This window comes from Pseudochaenichthys georgianus, chromosome 13 (genome assembly GCF_902827115.2).
Source record: "Pseudochaenichthys georgianus chromosome 13, fPseGeo1.2, whole genome shotgun sequence".
NCBI classification, from domain to species: Eukaryota; Metazoa; Chordata; class Actinopteri; order Perciformes; family Channichthyidae; genus Pseudochaenichthys; species Pseudochaenichthys georgianus.
This window is the reverse complement of record NC_047515.1, coordinates 16454789-16472735: the sequence shown is the minus strand read 5'-3', so window position 1 is coordinate 16472735 and position 17947 is coordinate 16454789. Positions and strand designations below refer to the sequence as shown.

The window sequence follows — 17947 nt, the reverse complement described above, 5'->3', positions numbered from 1 at the left end:
TTTAAAACCTGTTGGGTTTTAGACAGCTCGGATTTTTTTCCTCTGTCTCAAACCTACCTCCTACACACGGTCGTAATGAGCCACGTGTGCCATTATTACAGCACTGCACACACCTCCGCTCATCCCTTAGGGGTGTTGAGCGTGAACGCACCTGAAATGTCCGGTTTACGAGCCTTCTCCTAAACGCGACATAAGGAGAGCCTGTGTGAAATGCAACGTCTGGAGGGCTCTGGCGTGGCTCGTCACCATGACAACCACAGCACATCCAGAGCAGGTTCGTGCCTTGAGGACGGCGCGTGGGTTATATGGACAGAGGGAAGTTAATATACAGCAAGGCTCCCCGGTTTAAGCCAGCTGCCAAGAGCCTATTGGTTACTTGGCAGCATGGCTCGCTGCCTAAGCCGGCTGGGTTTTTTAACTTATCGGTTAATAAAACAGCTGGGCTTGCTATTCAAGTCCGTCTACCGTAAACTTTTTGGGTTTAGGCAGCATGGATTTTTCCTCTGTCTCAGACACCTCCTACCCACGGTCGTAATAAGCCCACGGAGGGCCATTATTACGCCTCGTGTGGACAGCACTGCACACAACTCCGCTCATCCCTTAGTGGGGTTGAGTGTGAACTCGCAGTTTACGAGTATTCTCCTAAACGACGACATATTGAGAGCCGGTGTGGAATGCAGCATGTGGAGGGCTCTGGCATGGTTTGTTACCAACCACAGCACATCCAGAGAATGTACACCCGGCACTATCAGAGTACTGTATGGTACTCAGGGTGGCGGCGAGTATGTCTGATGGACAGATGGATGAGAGGCGGATGGGCAGAGGGTAGTCTCTGCAATTCGCCTCTCCCCCCCCCGCAGTCCTACGGGATACAGAAAGTCCTGTCATCCCAAGAACAGTGTCTCGCGCTCCGTGCAGAGCGGCAGGAACTCTGGTTAAAGAAAGCCTTTTCCCGGGGTTCCTCAAAGGGAAGAAAATCAGGGGTTTTTACTCCCGCTATTTTCTGGTCCCGAAGGAGACGGGGCGGGGGGAATGAGACCCATTACTTCCATATAACCATCATCCCAAAACACAGGAAATTCCTGCGTTTTTCATTCCAGGGAATATCGTACCAGTCAATCGACTGCCGTTCGGATATTCCCTGGCTCCACGCACTTTTTCAAAGTGTGTGGAGACGGCGCTGGAGCCGCTACGCAGAGGAGGGATGAGAGTGTTATTTTATCTGGACGACCTGCTGTTGCTGGCTCGCTCCAGAGAGGAAGCTGCTTTACAGACGGTACAACTCGTATCTCACCTGTCAAGCCTGGGTTTCATAATCAATTGGGAGAAGAGCTGTCCTCTTCCATCCCAGATCATCATGTACAGTATCTGGGAATGGAATTCAACTCAGCCCGCATGAGAGCACGACTCTCACAGCCGAGAGTGGAGAATCTGACAGCTCTCCTCAGGCGCGTCACACCCGGCAGGGTGGTGACAGCCCTTTCCGTGATGCAGCTGTTGGGCATGATGTCAGCTGGTCACGTGGTGATCCCCCTGGGTCTCCTTTACATGAGGAGACTTCAGAGGTGGTTCATTCGCCTGCGCATCGACCCCGTGCGTCAGAGGAGACGCAGGGTGTGCATTCCTCCATCCGTAGGTTTAGATCTGACCTACTGGAAAAATCCCCATATCCTGTCGGTGGGGGTTCCCCTCGGCAGAGTGACGTCACACACCTCGGTGTTTACAGACGCATCGCTCTCAGGGTGGGGAGGAACATGCATGTCGCAGGCAGTGGGGGGACAGTGGACGCCGCACATGTCCCTTCATATAAACGCGCTGGAATTACTCGCCGTATGGAGAGTAATTCAGCACTTTGCCCCGTTGCTGTGGAATCATCATGTGATGATTCGGACAGACAACAAAACGGCGGCAGCCTACATAAATCGTCAGGGAGGTGTACGATCAGAGCAGCTGCTGAACACAGCTGTTGTGCTGGGCGCGCACACACATGCTCTCGATCAGAGCAGTGTATATTCCCAGCGAGCTGAACAGAGGGGCAGATCTCATGTCCAGAGGAGGTCCTCGACAAGGGGACTGGAGCCTCCACCCCGAGCTGGTCTCCCAAGTGTGGAGCAGGTTCGGGACAGCAGAGGTGGATCTGTTCGCTGCTCGCGGGAACGCGCAGTGTGCTCTCTGGTTCTCCCTGAGAAGGCAGGATCACCCCCCTCTGGGGGTGGACGCGTTCGCACACAGACCTTGGCCCAGGGTGTTACTGTACGCTTTCCCACCAGTCCCTCTGATCCCTCGGTTCCTGGGCCGAGTGCAGGAGGAGCGACTGGTAGCGGTCTTAATAGCCCCGGAGCGCACGGGAGCGTCCTGGTTTCCCTGCATGCAGCGGATGCTGTCAGGGAGACCGTGGGAAATTCCGTGGCGGAGGGATGCTCTCTCCCAGGTGGAGGGAGCAATCAGCGGTCACCCAGTGTTAGGCCAACGTTTGTGGGCATGGCCCCTGAACGGGAACACTTAGAGGGGCTCGGCCTCTCTCAAGATGTTGTGAGGACTATTCAGGGATCCAGAGCCGCGTCCACCAGGGCGTTGTACACAACCAAATGGACGGCATCCCAAAGATGGTGTGTAGGAAAAAGCGTGGACCCCGTAGCGTGTCCCCTGCCTCTCGTGCTGTCATTCCTCCAGCTGTTGCTGGACAGGAAATTGGCCCATAGCACGATAAAAACGTATGCGGCTGCCATCTCGTCATGCCATGTAGGGTTTGGGGTCAGCACGGTGTTTAGTCACCCGCTGACAAAACGTTTCCTACGAGGAGTACAGAGACTCAGACCGGTATCACGCGCTTTAGCGCCTCAATGGGATTTGGCTGTAGTGCTGTGCGCACTAGGTAAAGCCCCTTTTGAACCGCTGGATCAAGTTCCCCTGAAGTTTCTGTCAGCCAAGGTAGCGCTGCTCCTGGCTCTGACGTCAGCTAAAAGGGTGAGTGATTTGTCTGCTCTCTCTGTGGCTCCTTCATGTCTCCAGACCCAAGGAGATGGCAGCTCAGCTGTGTTACGCCCGAACCCGGCGTTTATGCCGAAGGTGATCACAAGCTCGTTCAGATCGAGAGTGATAACTTTGGAGGGCTTCTTTCCTCCGCCTCACACATCAGAGGAAGAAGCCACATCTCATCTCCCGTCCCGTGCGCACGCTGGCATGCTATGTTACACGCACGGCTGCGTTACGCAAATCCCAGCGTCTGTTTGTGCATTTCAGAGAGCGCTCAGTAGGGCAGCCTCTATCTGTCACACTGGCTGGGTGAGGCGGTGTCACAGGCGTATGTTTCCTCTGGATTGGATCCACCGGAAAACATTAAAGCGCACAGCACCAGGAGAATATCAACTTCTACGGCATTGTTCGGAGGAATGACAGTGGAAGACATTTACACTGCTGCATCTTGGTCTTCACCCTGTTCGTTTATTCGTTTTTATTTGAGGGATGTCTCCCATTCCTCTCTGACACACTCAGTACTGAATAGTCTGCCTGATTGAGAAATATCGGGGATTTTCCAAATTGCAGGCCTCTCTCCTGCCTGTCGGCATGTAGAAAGCGGCCGTTGCTCCCCTCTCTTGATCGTTTTTAACAAGTAAGACTTAAAAAACTCTACTTTTTAAACGACAGGTAGCCCGAGTAAGCCTACCTTCGTTCCTTGATGGGGAAATATTCATTTTGGAAATGCTATATTCCCTGGGAACGTGATGCTCCATTTACGCACGGCGAAATGGACATGGGTTATTAACTGAGTAGGTGTGTTTTGTGCTTCTGGTAACGGACGGAACCAGTGGGGCGTAGACTACATCCTGCTTCGCCCTTAACCCAATAGCGATAGCCTTAGAGGGCGAAGCCTTATACGAAACAGGACTAGGGTTACGTATTGTAACCCAGCTTCTATGAGTATAGGCGCAGCCCTCTAAGGTTTGGGCCCCACTGGTGCCGCGAATAGCTGAAGAAAAGCTGTGGGAGCGGATTGTAGGGCCTACTTCCTATTTATACGGAAGTGAACCCGGAGGTGGGGCCCACGTCGTAGGTGGGCGTGGAATAAGTCTGTCAGTGCTGCACACGTGCAGTGGGGTTTACCCAATAGCGATAGCCTTAGAGGGCTGCGCCTATACTCATAGAAGCTGGGTTACAATACGTAACCCTAGTTTTGGATAGTCTGCTCTGGTTTCATTCCATTTCATAGTGCTGTTTGAAGCTCGGCGTAACCTTGGTGCACTGCCACTCCAACATCCTGGCAACGCAAATCTGTTGATAGATATTTAATATCGCTTTAACACCATATCCCAACGTGCATTGCTGCTAAAACATACAATCACCGAGCTTCAACAATTGCTGAGGATCTTGGGTAATCAGTTCAGTGGGTGTGTATCGCACGTCTGTTTCCGGTGACTTTATTTTGAAATTCAGTTCCTGACGGACGGCAAAAAAGCCCGATATTATAGAATTAAACAAATAAATAAAAACAAGGATAATTGTGTGTTATTATTGAGTAAATAACAGTGTGTTATTTAGAAAATAATAACAAATTAGAAGGAAAAAAAGATTTAAAAAATACATACATTTCAGTATTCTGAGGCTCTGAGCCCCATTTCTTTTCCTCAAGGACGGCAAGAAAAGTCAGACATTATACGATTTAAAATAAAAACAATAATTGTGGCTTGATATTGAGTAAGAAAATGTTTTTATGAACCACACAGCTTCCGGTCTTCCAAGACCCGACCGGAAAAAAAGACGTGCTGCAGGCACGAAACATACTACCAATAGGAATATATTGCTTTTAAAATCGTTCTGTGTGACACGAAAAAAAGGGGAAAATCGTGTTGGTGAACACGAATCAATAGATTAAATGTTGTGACTATAACACTTAATGACGTGAGACTGGGTTGCCTGGTCATAATCAAAATGTTAGATAATCAGACAAATAGGCAACATTTCTGCTTTACAATTCATATGTCTCTGCTTTCGGACCAGGTACTTTATTTTATTTAGTTTTCAAACAAAAACAGTCAGTCTCGGCAGGTGATCAGCTGATTGCAATTGCGACGCAACTTCGTCAACAGGAAATTCGATGAATCCTTTTATCTTTTTATTTAAATTACTTTCAGCTGTTCACAAAAACCTGTCTGATCAAGATTCAGGGCCTGGGATAAATTGAGTAATTATGACTTAATTAAACAATATGCTTAAATCTTCCTCATATGAATTTGTAGCTTCCAATACAGGTAAGAACACGTCATCATGCATTTTGTTATGCACATTATTACATTTTGTATGAAAGTAAAACATGTAAACAAATTAATCTACTATTTGTATTACGACTTTCTTTAGCATAAATGTAAAATACATTATGGCTACTATAACTAAAGGCTTCCAGTCTCCTTTAGCTACATGCTTTACGAGTTGTGTCAGCAATAGAATATGGTTATACTTCAGCAGTATTGAGACTTCATGCCTTTATTATGAAAATAATACATGGTATTATAAGAAGTTCCGATGGCTTTGTGTCCCTGGTGGTTTGTTTCAAAAGCATTGAAAGGATATCTTGTAAATCACATGCTTAAAACTTAAATCTCTGGCCTGTAAGCACTTTCCTGATTGTTCATCCGTCTCTAAAGTGTACTTGGCTTTAATGCTACAGTATAATTCAGCTATTGTGGATCTTAGAAACTGTTAGCGCACAGTCCGTTTAAGGTATATGATGATCATATGGTAACTTTAGATGCATTGTGCCTATTGAAAGGGATTCACAGTCTTGTCCCATTTTATCCTGCCTAATCAGTGTGGGGCTGGCTCTGCCTGTGTGTCTGGTTCAATGAACAGGCGAGGGTCCATGGGGTATCGTGGACCCACAATGCTTCACGGTGACCCTATAAGGTCTGTCTGCAACATGTACTGTATGCTAGGAGGAGACAGGGGCACTAAGTTGGCACAGTCCAGTCTCTCACATTCTTTGGACTCTCTCAAAAGGTTGCCGTCCCTCATCACACATCTAGTATGTGATTGGACGGAACAGAAAGGGCTGACCCATGAACTGTACAGAGTTGTTTGTGAAAACAAGTCATGTACAAGGCTGGTCATTGTAAAGTGGTTCTAATAATAGAGGAGGATACTTTGTTGAGACTTTCACTTACACTACCACTGCTTAAAAGTCAATCAATTAATTCAGTGAATGATTTTTTTTCGGACGTGTAATTAGCTAAAGCTTTGTTGTTTATTGATATCAGACAATGATACTACAGAATATTCAATTATTAATTAAATATTTCGTTTTGTTATTGCATTCATTTTTATAGTACTGTATCATGTCTGTATCATCTTTTGTTTCATTTGTATTTTCTTTGGTTTTACACGCTCGAAAAAAAATAATAAACTAAACTAAACTTAAGCTGACTAGTCACTGGAATGTGTAGGAATCCTCCTATTACCATATGCTATTTGCTTTTAATGAGAATATGTATACACTGTAGAAGAAACACAATTTAACATAAAGTTAATGTACACTACATGATTCTTTCACTGCATATGATGTGTGTTTCTGCACTATACTGCAAAGCAGTGGCAAGACCGGAGCATAGGAGATACCAATATTGTTCAATACATTCTGTCTCACTGCTGCAGACGTTGGTTAAAGATTAACTATGGTGTTATCCTTGGGGCCTCTTTGAAGTGGACTTACTCTAACCCCTGCTTATCTTAATTAGAAAGAAATCTGTAGGAGTGAAGCGGTCTTCTGAAAACGAGCACCTCCACTCCCCTGCTCCCTGAAGGCCACACTGCGGCTTTGCCTGGACTTTAATGCCTCCTCAACTCAATATTTGCTCTTGACATGGTGTGATTGTAATATAAACTGTGAACACAAAGGTTTTTCTTCCTGAGATTAGAAAGCGCTGCTGGAGGTATCTTCCTCGGATTTTGCTAGATATGAAACATGTATAATGAATAGATCCTCTTTACAGTATGTTTGTTAGTAATGTGGAAGGCTAACCGGTGTTTAATGTGATTCATATGGAAAGGGAAAGCTGCTCCTTTGAGGCTTAGCATGATTTGTAGGCTGTGTCGTGTAAATAACTATGCAAAACCATTTCATGCTTTTACTGAAATGACAGGGTCCTTTGGATAAATCTGGCGATATACGATTCTTAAATGTTATAGCTATTACAAAGTCTCTGCCAACCATATAAATCTAGACAAATAGACAAGACCTTCTCAGTTTCCATTACCTCAGTGGAGGATTGTCTCCTCCACGACTCAGAGATCACACATGCAATGTTTACCGGTGGCATGCCGCATGGCTTTAATCCAAATGGAGCAGGGAGGTCCTGTCATACACAGGTCACCTGTCTCCACAAGAATTATGTGGAACACACAGGAAGCCAAAATCCTACACTGTGGTAAACCTCAAGAATGTATGAGTTGTAAAATGTATCACTTGAGACATTTTATTAAAAAAAACATATTTCTCTATAACCAGTTGATATTATACAATAGCAAATCACCCTTTTTCCTCTGTGTTTCTTTCATCACACAGTGTTCAGCCGGTGTTTACCCTAAAACATGTGTTTTCTTGACAAACACCATTTTTAGTTTCACATTGAATAGTTTTTCTTATCGCTTGCTTGCCGTAATATGGATCAAGCTTGTTTGACTTTATAATAGGGATATTATATAATGTAATGCCACATGTAATGACTTACCAAAGAACTTTCCCTGCTGAGCTTAGTCATTTAATTAGTGCTTGTCCTTTATGATGTTCCTTCCCATGCTGTTTGTGATGCAAACTATATTCTTTTTAAAATGTAATTATAACTTTTTTCGGATACCAGATGTACGGGTTGTGCACATGAACAGTGACTTGAGTGGAAAGCAGGCCAACTAAACAACATCAACTATAGAAACGTTTATTTTAGTTGGACCTCTCATCAATTTAATTATGGTTTGAGTAATTAATCAGGACCTTGATAACATCTTCATAGCGGTGCCTCTGGAGCAAAGAAAAATGCTATTTTTTTAGAGGGATAGAAAAAAATATTTATAAGAATTTCATGATTTAATACAACATTTAGTTAATTTTGCATAAAAGAGAAATATAGCAGCTCCTTTCATTCCCGCTCAATCTTTACAGTGTCTGCAATTTGTCATTCCAATGACAGCAATTGCAACCACCAAGTCTAACTGAGACACACACAAGTTCAAAGGACATCAGTATCTCTCTATTCTTCTTCTTTCTAGCATTTTTGATAAAGCCCAAAAGTAACTAGAAATGCTTTTTAGAATCTCCCTACTATCTTATTCTTCACAACTCTCTTGAAGTGTTCTATCAGGCAGAAAGTACCTCCATGTATTCATTATGGATTAATGAAGTTTGCTCAACTCAATGATTTGCTGGGTTTGGATAAGAAGGCATAAAAAGAGCCCACTTTTTCTCTCAGGTCACAGTGACACAAAAGGTTTGAGCACAATGTTGTCAAAAAGCATCAGGCATTCAGACTCAGTTTTGAATAAATACTCTATACTGTAGGAAAAAGCTGTTGCAGAGAGCATTTAAACACATTAACTGGTGAGTGTGTGCCCTCACACATAATAAAACATCCAGGGTGAATGTGTAAAGGTCTCAGCAGGACTATCGAGGGAGGAAATGGACACAGTGGAGCGGTCAGCTGGATGTAACAGATTTACTGACCCTAACGACAAGGGTGGGGCGGGTTAGAAACTCTCAGTCGTGCCCAACAAATACAACAGCAACACTGTGAGAAATGACCCTGCACCCTTCTGTCAGTTTAGCTATTATTCCAGCACTTTCAGAAGTGCCAGATCCTTGGTGGATCAGTCATTTGTATCTCACATCCTGATCTAGTAAAGCAGCAGCACTTACTGTGCAGTCTGGTGGATGCGTGCCAAGTCTTAAGAATATGTGTAGAATTACTTAGAGGCAAGTGAGTGCAATTCAAATTCGATTCAAGTGTGTGGCGGTTTCCTTATAGGTCAGTGTGTGCACTATTTTTCTCTGTATTTCTATACCTGTGTGTCTTTTTGATGTCTGTGTGTGTGGCTCTGCTTTGAGTCTTTATGGTGAAATAGTAGCAGCGATGCCCTCAAGGACTGTAGCCTCGCCCTTTGAATCCAACTTCAAAAAGCAAGGATGAAATACCTCCGTTCAGACAAGAAACAGACACTTTTTATCGTAATTAAAAAAGAAGCAATGAGACAACTTTATTCCTTTGGCATTGGGGCTGTGCACCACTCTCCCTGACTAATACCTTTGAGTCTCAAAGTCGAGTCCTGAAGGAAACCAAGAAAACATTCTATTTAGGGCTGTTGGAAATGTCTGTGCAACCCCCTATAAGAAATAGCAATCATTGTTGGGATTATTATGTGCTAGTGAGACTATTAGTCATCCCTTGTGTTTTCCCATGCCTGTGTTTATTTCTATGGATCCATTTCTAAGTTTCTTTAACACGATTAACTGTATTTGTTTGCAGGAGGCAACAAACTGAAGAACCAGCAGTATCGTCTGAACTGGGCTTGGATCTCTCTGGAGAAGGAGCACTATGTGGTGGATGAAGAGGTCAAGTTTCTGGAGGTGGTGCTGAAACGTCGGGGCTACCTCGGGGAGACTTCCTTCGTTAGTAAGTAGACACTGATTCTTCTGATGACACTTATACAAATAGATTCTCCATAGTAATTTCTAAATGCCACTATAAAGCAATCGAAGAGTATTTTAAAAATAATGTTGTTCTCTATCTTGATCTCAATCCGGTTATGCACCAGCAATTATGAATAAAAATAATAAAGTAAAACACCCAATATATTAACTACAATATCTATGACATACATGAAATAGGTACTGCAGTAAAAAAGGAAGAAGTGAGAAAAATGTAGCATGAGATACATCGATAAGACTTTTTCCATAAGTGCACAAATCACACGTAAATAAGTACATATGTTTGTGCTTTAGTGACATACATCCTGGAAATAGTCCTGGACCCACACCAAAAACTACACTGGTGTTGCTTTGCCAAAGAAATAACCAATCAGAAAATGTCTGCAGGTATCCTTAAGAGAAAAAAAACAAAAATGAGAAACCTACACTCCTTGTCCCTTCACTAAAGCAGGGTGCCAGAGGTCACACACACTTGTATACATATTAGGACCACTCTAAGGCTGTCCCAGACACCTTTAGGGTCACACAGGTGACCCTAAAGTCACACATGACCTTTCACCTGTCCCCTCCAGCCAGTATTTACGCTCCAAGCACACAAAAGCACAGCACTACCCCTCAGGAACTGCATGTGCACATAACAAAGGTCACCCAAAGTTGGCGGCTTTAGAGAGGTGCTGTTCCAAATATTAGTAGAGAAGATTTACTGGCAGGAACTAACAGACAATAACTGTAACACTGTTTAAAATAACAAGCTGCTGAAAGCGTTTATGAGTGGCAGGAATTCTTACTACTGGCACTATTGGCCTTTTTTACGTTCTATATTTATTCTGTCCATAAAAACAAGGTATGATTAAAATGTAAGGATGTTAAAGGTCAAAATCCCTAAGGATAATTTCCTCTACTGTCTTCAGGATTTGTGTATGCTCCGGGGCGACAGACTAATGAAACATCTCTTCGATGATATGCAAATTGTGCTGACCTTTATAGTGCCTCACACTGTTCGTTATATTATCATCGCTATCTCTGCCACTCATTGTAGTAAAAAAATACAGATCATTGTACTCAACAGATATACAGGCATATACAGTATAGTTGAATATAAATCACTATAAGAAGTAAATTAATGTCATAACAAGAACACAGTTTACAAGTTTAGTTACAAGAACAAAAGAAACTGCAAAAACTCAACTGTATCCTCTGTGTGATGAGCCCACGGTCATCTCTTAGAAAATTAACATTTAACAGCAAAATAGCATATTTTGAATCAGGAACTTGGGCAAATAATCACATGACTGTCCTTTGTTTTGATTTTCTCGAGCACCACTAATGTTTTATTAATGATTGCATTATAAATGAAAGAAGCGCTATTTTGAACTTTGGATGCACTCTGTGTTCAGTCCCCAATACGAACATGCCTTGCATTTCTTTTTATGTCTTTTGTGAGCTTTCAAGTCCAAACCATAGCTTTTCACAGTGCAGTTTTCTTGTGATTGAGGTAGCATCAAGGGGAATGATAATCATTGAGGGTGGATGGTCCACCCCTACATGCTGGGGAGAATAAGCACACAAAAGAAGCTGCAATTTAGAAAGATATTAAGTCCAAACCATTGCATTTTACAGCTCCCTCAAAACACAGAAAGCAATAATGGTTATCTTTCTAAATGCATAGGTTATGAAAGCTTTCATGTTGTCTGTTTCTTATTACAGTTAATTGAGAACATGTTTTCATCTTCAGGCATCGATTCTTTCATCATAGATCACCCTGTTCCTTTTCTGTCAGTCCTATTGAATAGATTTTAAAATGTTTTTCTCCATTTCTAGCCAGGAAAAACATTTCTGAGATAGCTTTTGGTTTGGGATGTAACTTGCGTATATTTACATTGTCAGAAAGTAGCACACGCTTGAATAATTAACTTTGGTTTGAATGAGAAACCAGAGAAATATGATTTTGGGGAGAGTATTCTATCAGTACATGCTTCAAAAACATCTCTGCTGCATTCTGCATGCAGGTAAACAACTAACAATTCTGTCTCAGTCAGGTAAAAGAACCAAAGGAGAGCACTCATTACTTTCTCAAAGTAATCATTGGTAGTGCATCTCTTCTTCAGCTGCATTGAAGATATAAAGCAAAAGGAGCAGACCATTTTTGCAGGCCACCAAAAAACCAGACAATTTAAGCCGCCCATCTGTCTCTGTGTTGCGATGAGATAATGGCTGATCCCAAGCCAGGACCGACTCATGGATCCTGGAGGTATCTATTCTTGCCCAACCCAGCCTGAGTGAACACTGATCAGAGGAGCATGGTCAATGTGCACAGTTCAGGTGTCACCACTTTGGAGTCTACAGCGAGCCCACCTGCTGCGAAGCCGCCGTCCAATCCAGGCATTGTGCGAGAGATAGAGTTAAGAGCAAATCATTCTCTTGCCTCTCCTAGCTACTCTTTGAAGACTGCTGATTTTTCAAGCTCAATTGAGCTTGACCATTTTATCTTACCACGTATGTGCAGTGGCCTTTCCTTCTCTCTGTACTTGCATATCAAAGCCCACTTTTTTATTTTCATCAAATAACAGAATGGTAATTCTCTTAAAAGCCCAAACTCATGCATTACTCAATCTGTGGTCTGTTGAAGAGCTTGTTTGTAGTCCTGATGTGCTATTTGCATTTTTTTCTCTTCTCTTTCTTCCTTCCTGTCCTACCAAACAGCAACTTTTCTAATTGTGTCTTTTCTTATTTCATGCAATCCTTGTGTTTCATTTATCTAACAATGTATTGTTTGCCACATGCATGAAGCCTTCAGGATTGCCTTGGTGTGTGCAGGCATTTTCTTTCCTGTTACTGCCAGATCCCTGCTGATTGTTGTGTGCCCAGTTAGCAAAGACAATGGAGAGGCTGTGTGACATTTCACCAGCCTCAGTGCTCCCGCTCAACAGAGACCATGACAGTTTCTCAGCTATAGTGTCCGTAGCCACCATCAAACAGCTCGCATGCTGAAGGTCAGACAACGCAAGTCAGCCTCCAACAGCGGCTGAGAGCAGGTTGACATGAGGGATAATTGGCTGTATTCCCACTATAGATATTCAAATCGTTATTAATGACAAACTGCAACCAGAAGATGGGCAGCTATTGTCTGGTTAGACGAACTGGGACATGACATTTTCCTTGTTTTAAATGGGGCAAAGATTTGTAGTTTCGATGTATATTTTCAATTATTATATTCTACAATATCTCATTACATTCACTGATACATAAATATATCAGGATTCACAGATTGTTAATCCATTTAAGAAATGTATTTATGTAAATCATGAAAAATATGCATTGATGGTCGCTGGTATCAAAACCTTAGCAAGGTGAAACGTTCTCTGATATGCATGATTATGATAATAACCAATTTCTTCCATGTCCTTCCTAAGGTATTGGCACAAAGGATGGCACCGCAGAGAAGGATAAAGACTTCCGAGGGAAATCTCAGAAACAAGTGCAGTTTAACCCGGGCCAGACCACAGCCACCTGGAAGGTGCGGATCCTGTCAGATAGCGAGCATGAAGTGTCTGAGAGCTTCCAGATCGTTCTGTCTGAGCCGGTGATGGCAGCCATTGAATTCCCGCTGTTTGCTACTGTGGAGATCCTGGACCCCGATGATGGTCAGTAAAGATAAATGTTTATATTTCATTGTATTGCTTAAAATAGGGATAGCGCTATATTTAAAATTAAATACGTTTCTTCTTAAAAACGTATGCCCAAAAAAATTATTGGTCATGCTTTTCTTGGTTTTGTTGTTTAACAAGGTCTTAAATGGACGTTGGAGTTTGACAGCAGAACATTTTCCAGTTATATACAGTTTTAGTTTACGTTGTATTGTTACGTTTTTACATGTTCCAAACCATTAACATTGTGTTGCACAGCTGTTCACCTATCATGCAGAAAGAAATCAGGGACAACGATGTCCTAATTTAATAAGGGGTGCTAAATCAATTAACATAAAAACTGAATGCTTAAAGAAACTAACCACATCCTGGACTCAACTTGATTATGGAAATAGTTAAACAGGGGCTGGATTTTCTTTCAAAGTGTAGATACAAGGTCAACATGATATCTGGAGAGCACACGACCTTCCTGCATCGGAAATGAGCTCTCCAAGAGCAGGTGAACAGTGTGTCTGAGAACAGCGTGACTGTGATAGAGCTGAGAGAGAACTGCATATTTTAAATATGGATAATACTCCCCCTTATCCCACAAGGCTTGGTGAAAAGGGAGAAGTTGCTGTCCACATTGTATGCTAATTAAGATGTTTAGTTGGAACATTGTTTTACAGAACATCGGTCTCTGGTGGGCTTTCAATTGGCAGAAATCTCTGCACGATGTGATCTTCTTTTTTCCTGTGATTGTCTTTCCTTTTGTTCCTTTTCGTTTAGGGTGTCTCAGGTTTTGATGTGTTTTGGCACGGTCAAGGTCAAATACACTCTAAACTCATAAAAATATATTTTTGTTTCTATTTTACTCCGAGCAGATAAATACAAACATCCCCGGAGGCTGCAACCATGACACTATAAATAAATAATTTCACACCAGACAGAATAGAGCGGCTCAGACTGAACTCAGCTTAGTGGTAAAAACAAAAAGAGATGAAGAGTTGCCACATCATTCTAAGTATGCATGGTATTCAGGATGGGAAAGGACAGGTCAAGCTCTGTTGACTCTCCAACACTTTTAATGTGGCTGACCATGAGAGAGAGAGAGAGAGATGAGAGAGAGAGAGAGAGAGAGAGATGAGCGAGAGAGAGAGAGAGAGAGAGAGATTGAGCGAGAGAGAGAGAGAGAGAGAGAGAGAGCCTCCGTCTGAGCTTCGAGCTTTCATATGCAGCTCAGGGTAGAAAAGAGACAAAGGAATGGAGGGCTGCCAGGAAAACTGTGGAAAAACAACCAAATTGTTTAACACGTCTCTGCTTGCAGACATAATTAGTGTTACACTCGTTTTTTTCTAGCCAGTTTATGTGGGAAACGTATAATGAAAGTGTGAGGCTTATATGTGTACACATTGTTTTTAATTCTCTTAGGGATTCCTTACTTTTTTAACTCAACAGCAGACGTCTACAAATAAAATGTTCTGCATCTGCGTCTGCGTTATTCTGTGTGTGACTGAAGCGCACTCTAGTTTGAATAGTTGCTGAAGATAAACAAGCAGTAGATTGCTGGGTTTGATTAAACATGATGGAGGCAGCATCAGCAGAGCTGTAATGAGAGCTGTCATTGGTGTATAAGCTGCAAGCCTGTGTATTAAAAGTGATTCATGTAAATCATGTCACAAATGACTAGATGTTTTGAAGCTTTTCCTTTTTCTTCTCCTCTCATTCAGTTGAGTTTACATGACGTAAGATAGGGATTTATTTCTACCAAAAGTCCAATACAATGTAACAACACTTTTTTAAAAACACTAATAATACATATTAACGCCTCTATGTCATCGTAATGCTCTGCTGTGCATTGATTTTCTCCTCTACAGAGTCAACAGTGTTCATCCCCTCAGCTGAATACAACATAGAGGAGGACATTGGAGAGCTGCTGATCCCAGTGCACAGGAGTGGAGATGTCAGTCAGGAGCTCATGGTCATCTGCTGCACACAGCAAGGTAACAAGCACCGTGGGGGCTAAAATAAGACTATTTCAGGACTATATATATTTTATAGACAAAGAGGATTGTAGGAGTTTAAAAGAAATGCTGCTCTAAAACATGTCTCTGAAGTGTTTTGCTCGAAATACCAAACAGATCATTGTAGCATCCCATAATCCCCTGTTTCAGCCCTGTTTCAGAAGTGCTGATTCTCTGTGTGTTACTTTAGATGAAAAATAAGGAGCCCCTCCCCACGCCCCTCTGAGAGATATTTGGTTAAAAATAACACAATGGTAGCAAGAGATTCAGGTGGTAAGGTGGGCGGGTGTTACCTTGATTGGTGATTGGCTAAAGGTTACACAAGCCAAAAAAATCGTTATGAAATCATAAAGTGGTCAAAATCTGATCAGCTCCTTTTCAGACAGGTTTTATATAAATGTATCAGGATAAAAAGTGAGCGAATCTTTTTTCCTGATGACATGTTTATCTATAAAAGACATGAAAAAGTGGATTTTGCACAATAGGTCCCCTTTAAGTTATTGATTAAATGTGAACAAAACATACTGTATTATGGTTGGATCATTAACTGAGCTTTCTGTTATTCTGTTTTCTCCCCATTTAGTTTCAGCCACAGGCACCGTGCCCACCACCGTGCTGTCCTACTCTGATTACATCTCCAGGCCTGAGGACCATCACAGCATACTGCGCTTTGACAAAGGAGAGGTGGAGAAATCCTGCCGGGTGGTGATCATTGATGACTCTCTGTATGAAGACGAGGAAAGCTTCAATGTCACCCTCAGCATGCCCATGGGGGGCCGCCTGGGCTCAGAGTTCCCCGCAGCTAGAATCACAATCATTCCCGATATGGAAGACGGTAAGATGACATTTCCATGCTCAAAGGTGTGAAGAGGAATGCAATATTGTGTCAAATGGTCGGGCATAAGAAAGGAAAAGGGCTTTGGTTATTGAATCCCCTTGTGTGGCATTCAGAAGCAGGTTTTTATTTTTTTTTTACTTTCAAAGGTTTTTCAATTCAAGAAACAGGCAGCATGAATGTGTCTTTTCCTTGGTATTATCAGATTTATTTTGAGGAGTTACTGTATTTGTTCAAGCTGTTATGTGTAATGTTTAAGCACTTTGACAATAGCTGATGTTTTGCTAAATTGATCCAAATAGAGACATGTAAACAGTTGGCAGGTGGCCAGACAGACAGCAAAAGTGTGGGAGAAAATATGAAATGTGTGCTTGAAGGTTTTTTCTGTATGGGTTCCTGCTTGTCTGACAATGTTTTGGAGGGAGGGAAAGCGTTTGAGTGTGTGAGGCTCCTTCCTGGAGGCAAATACTTTATCTCATATCTGCAGGCTCAGACTGGAGGGCTGATAGTCTCGCATTTCTTCCTGACGCCTCTTTGTTCCCCAACACCTGACGGCCATTCCACAGCTCCCTATCGCTTTGACGATCTGCAGAAGCACTGCTCTAAAGTCAAGACTCCGTGATCGCTGGCTAGAGCTGAACAACCCAGCGTAATTGCTGAACAGTCTTTTTTCCCCTTGAATCAAAACCCATTTAAATCACCATAATGTGGGTGATGATGCACTATTCGATTCAGCATTCTTACATTCTTATAACTTGCTTTATGGAGATTCATATTAATCTTCTCCAACTGCTCTAAGTTGGAGGCTTCCTGCTTCCAGGAGAGCCTCCTATTTCATATTCGGTTCATACTGAACATTTTATAGAAGTGTGTGATTAAGCAATGCATGCATTTGTATTATATATTTATGATGTTATTCCCCTCCCAAGAAATGTATCCAGGTCTCAGTCTGTACTTCAACCTGTGTTTCAACCTGTGCTTAGGAGTTCTTCCCTTAAAGGCTACTGCAAATTAGACTGTGTAACAAGTGACTCTCCTCTTCCTCTCCTGAGGGATTCGAGGCAAACACACTGCAAGTGGATTTGACCTGCTTGAAGAAGGAGGAGGTTACGTGTTTGGAATGTTTCCTAACTGTAGCAGCGCTTGGTGTAACCTGAGAGTGAGAACAGGTCCTTTCGACCTCCGCTGCTCCTGGGTATCGACTCAAGACTTCTGACTGGGGAACAGACGTTTTTAATTGGATGTACAACAGTCAGTACTCATAGCATGTTTCACAAAGTAATGTGCTAACACAGTATTTATGGATACTGACTCTCATACGGCAAAAAATGCACGTCCAACACCTGCCAGAGAGCTCATTGATTGGAGATATTATCGAGTCTTTTTATGGTTGTCTGACTCCATCAAACACGGTTCCTTGTCATTTACAGTTTGGGTTAAGGTCAAGGCTGTTTGAAAATCACGGAGGCTGATAAATAGAGCACAAATATATTACAAAAGTATTAAGAAGTGGTTTCAGAAGGACACATTGCACATTTGTAATGGTTAAGGGAACTACTATTCTAGTGGGTCAAAGGTTCCTGATAAATAGTATCTTCATGTTATGCATTTCTGCTTTTCATAGTTGGAAGGCATACCCTATTTTAAGCCCCTGGTTCATAGTCAGTCAGTGTGCAAATATAAACAATGACTTGCCTGAGTAATCCAATGTGTGTGGTTTGAAAATCCAATTCATCATTAAATATACAATGAAATGTTCTTGCTCTACTGATTT

The 17947-nt window shown here is 42.5% G+C and overlaps 1 protein-coding gene across 1 annotated transcript in view; it reads left to right on the top strand.

Annotated features, from left to right (window-relative positions):
- The window catches only part of frem2b (FRAS1 related extracellular matrix 2b), a 60613-nt gene that overhangs the window by 21462 nt on the left and 21204 nt on the right, over nucleotides 1-17947 (top strand). Inside the window, exons 3-6 of the mRNA XM_034097166.2 lie at nucleotides 9507-9653; nucleotides 13102-13332; nucleotides 15192-15317; nucleotides 15922-16173. Coding sequence (XP_033953057.1) covers nucleotides 9507-9653; nucleotides 13102-13332; nucleotides 15192-15317; nucleotides 15922-16173 — 756 coding nt within the window. The remainder of the gene's footprint in view (nucleotides 1-9506; nucleotides 9654-13101; nucleotides 13333-15191; nucleotides 15318-15921; nucleotides 16174-17947) is intronic.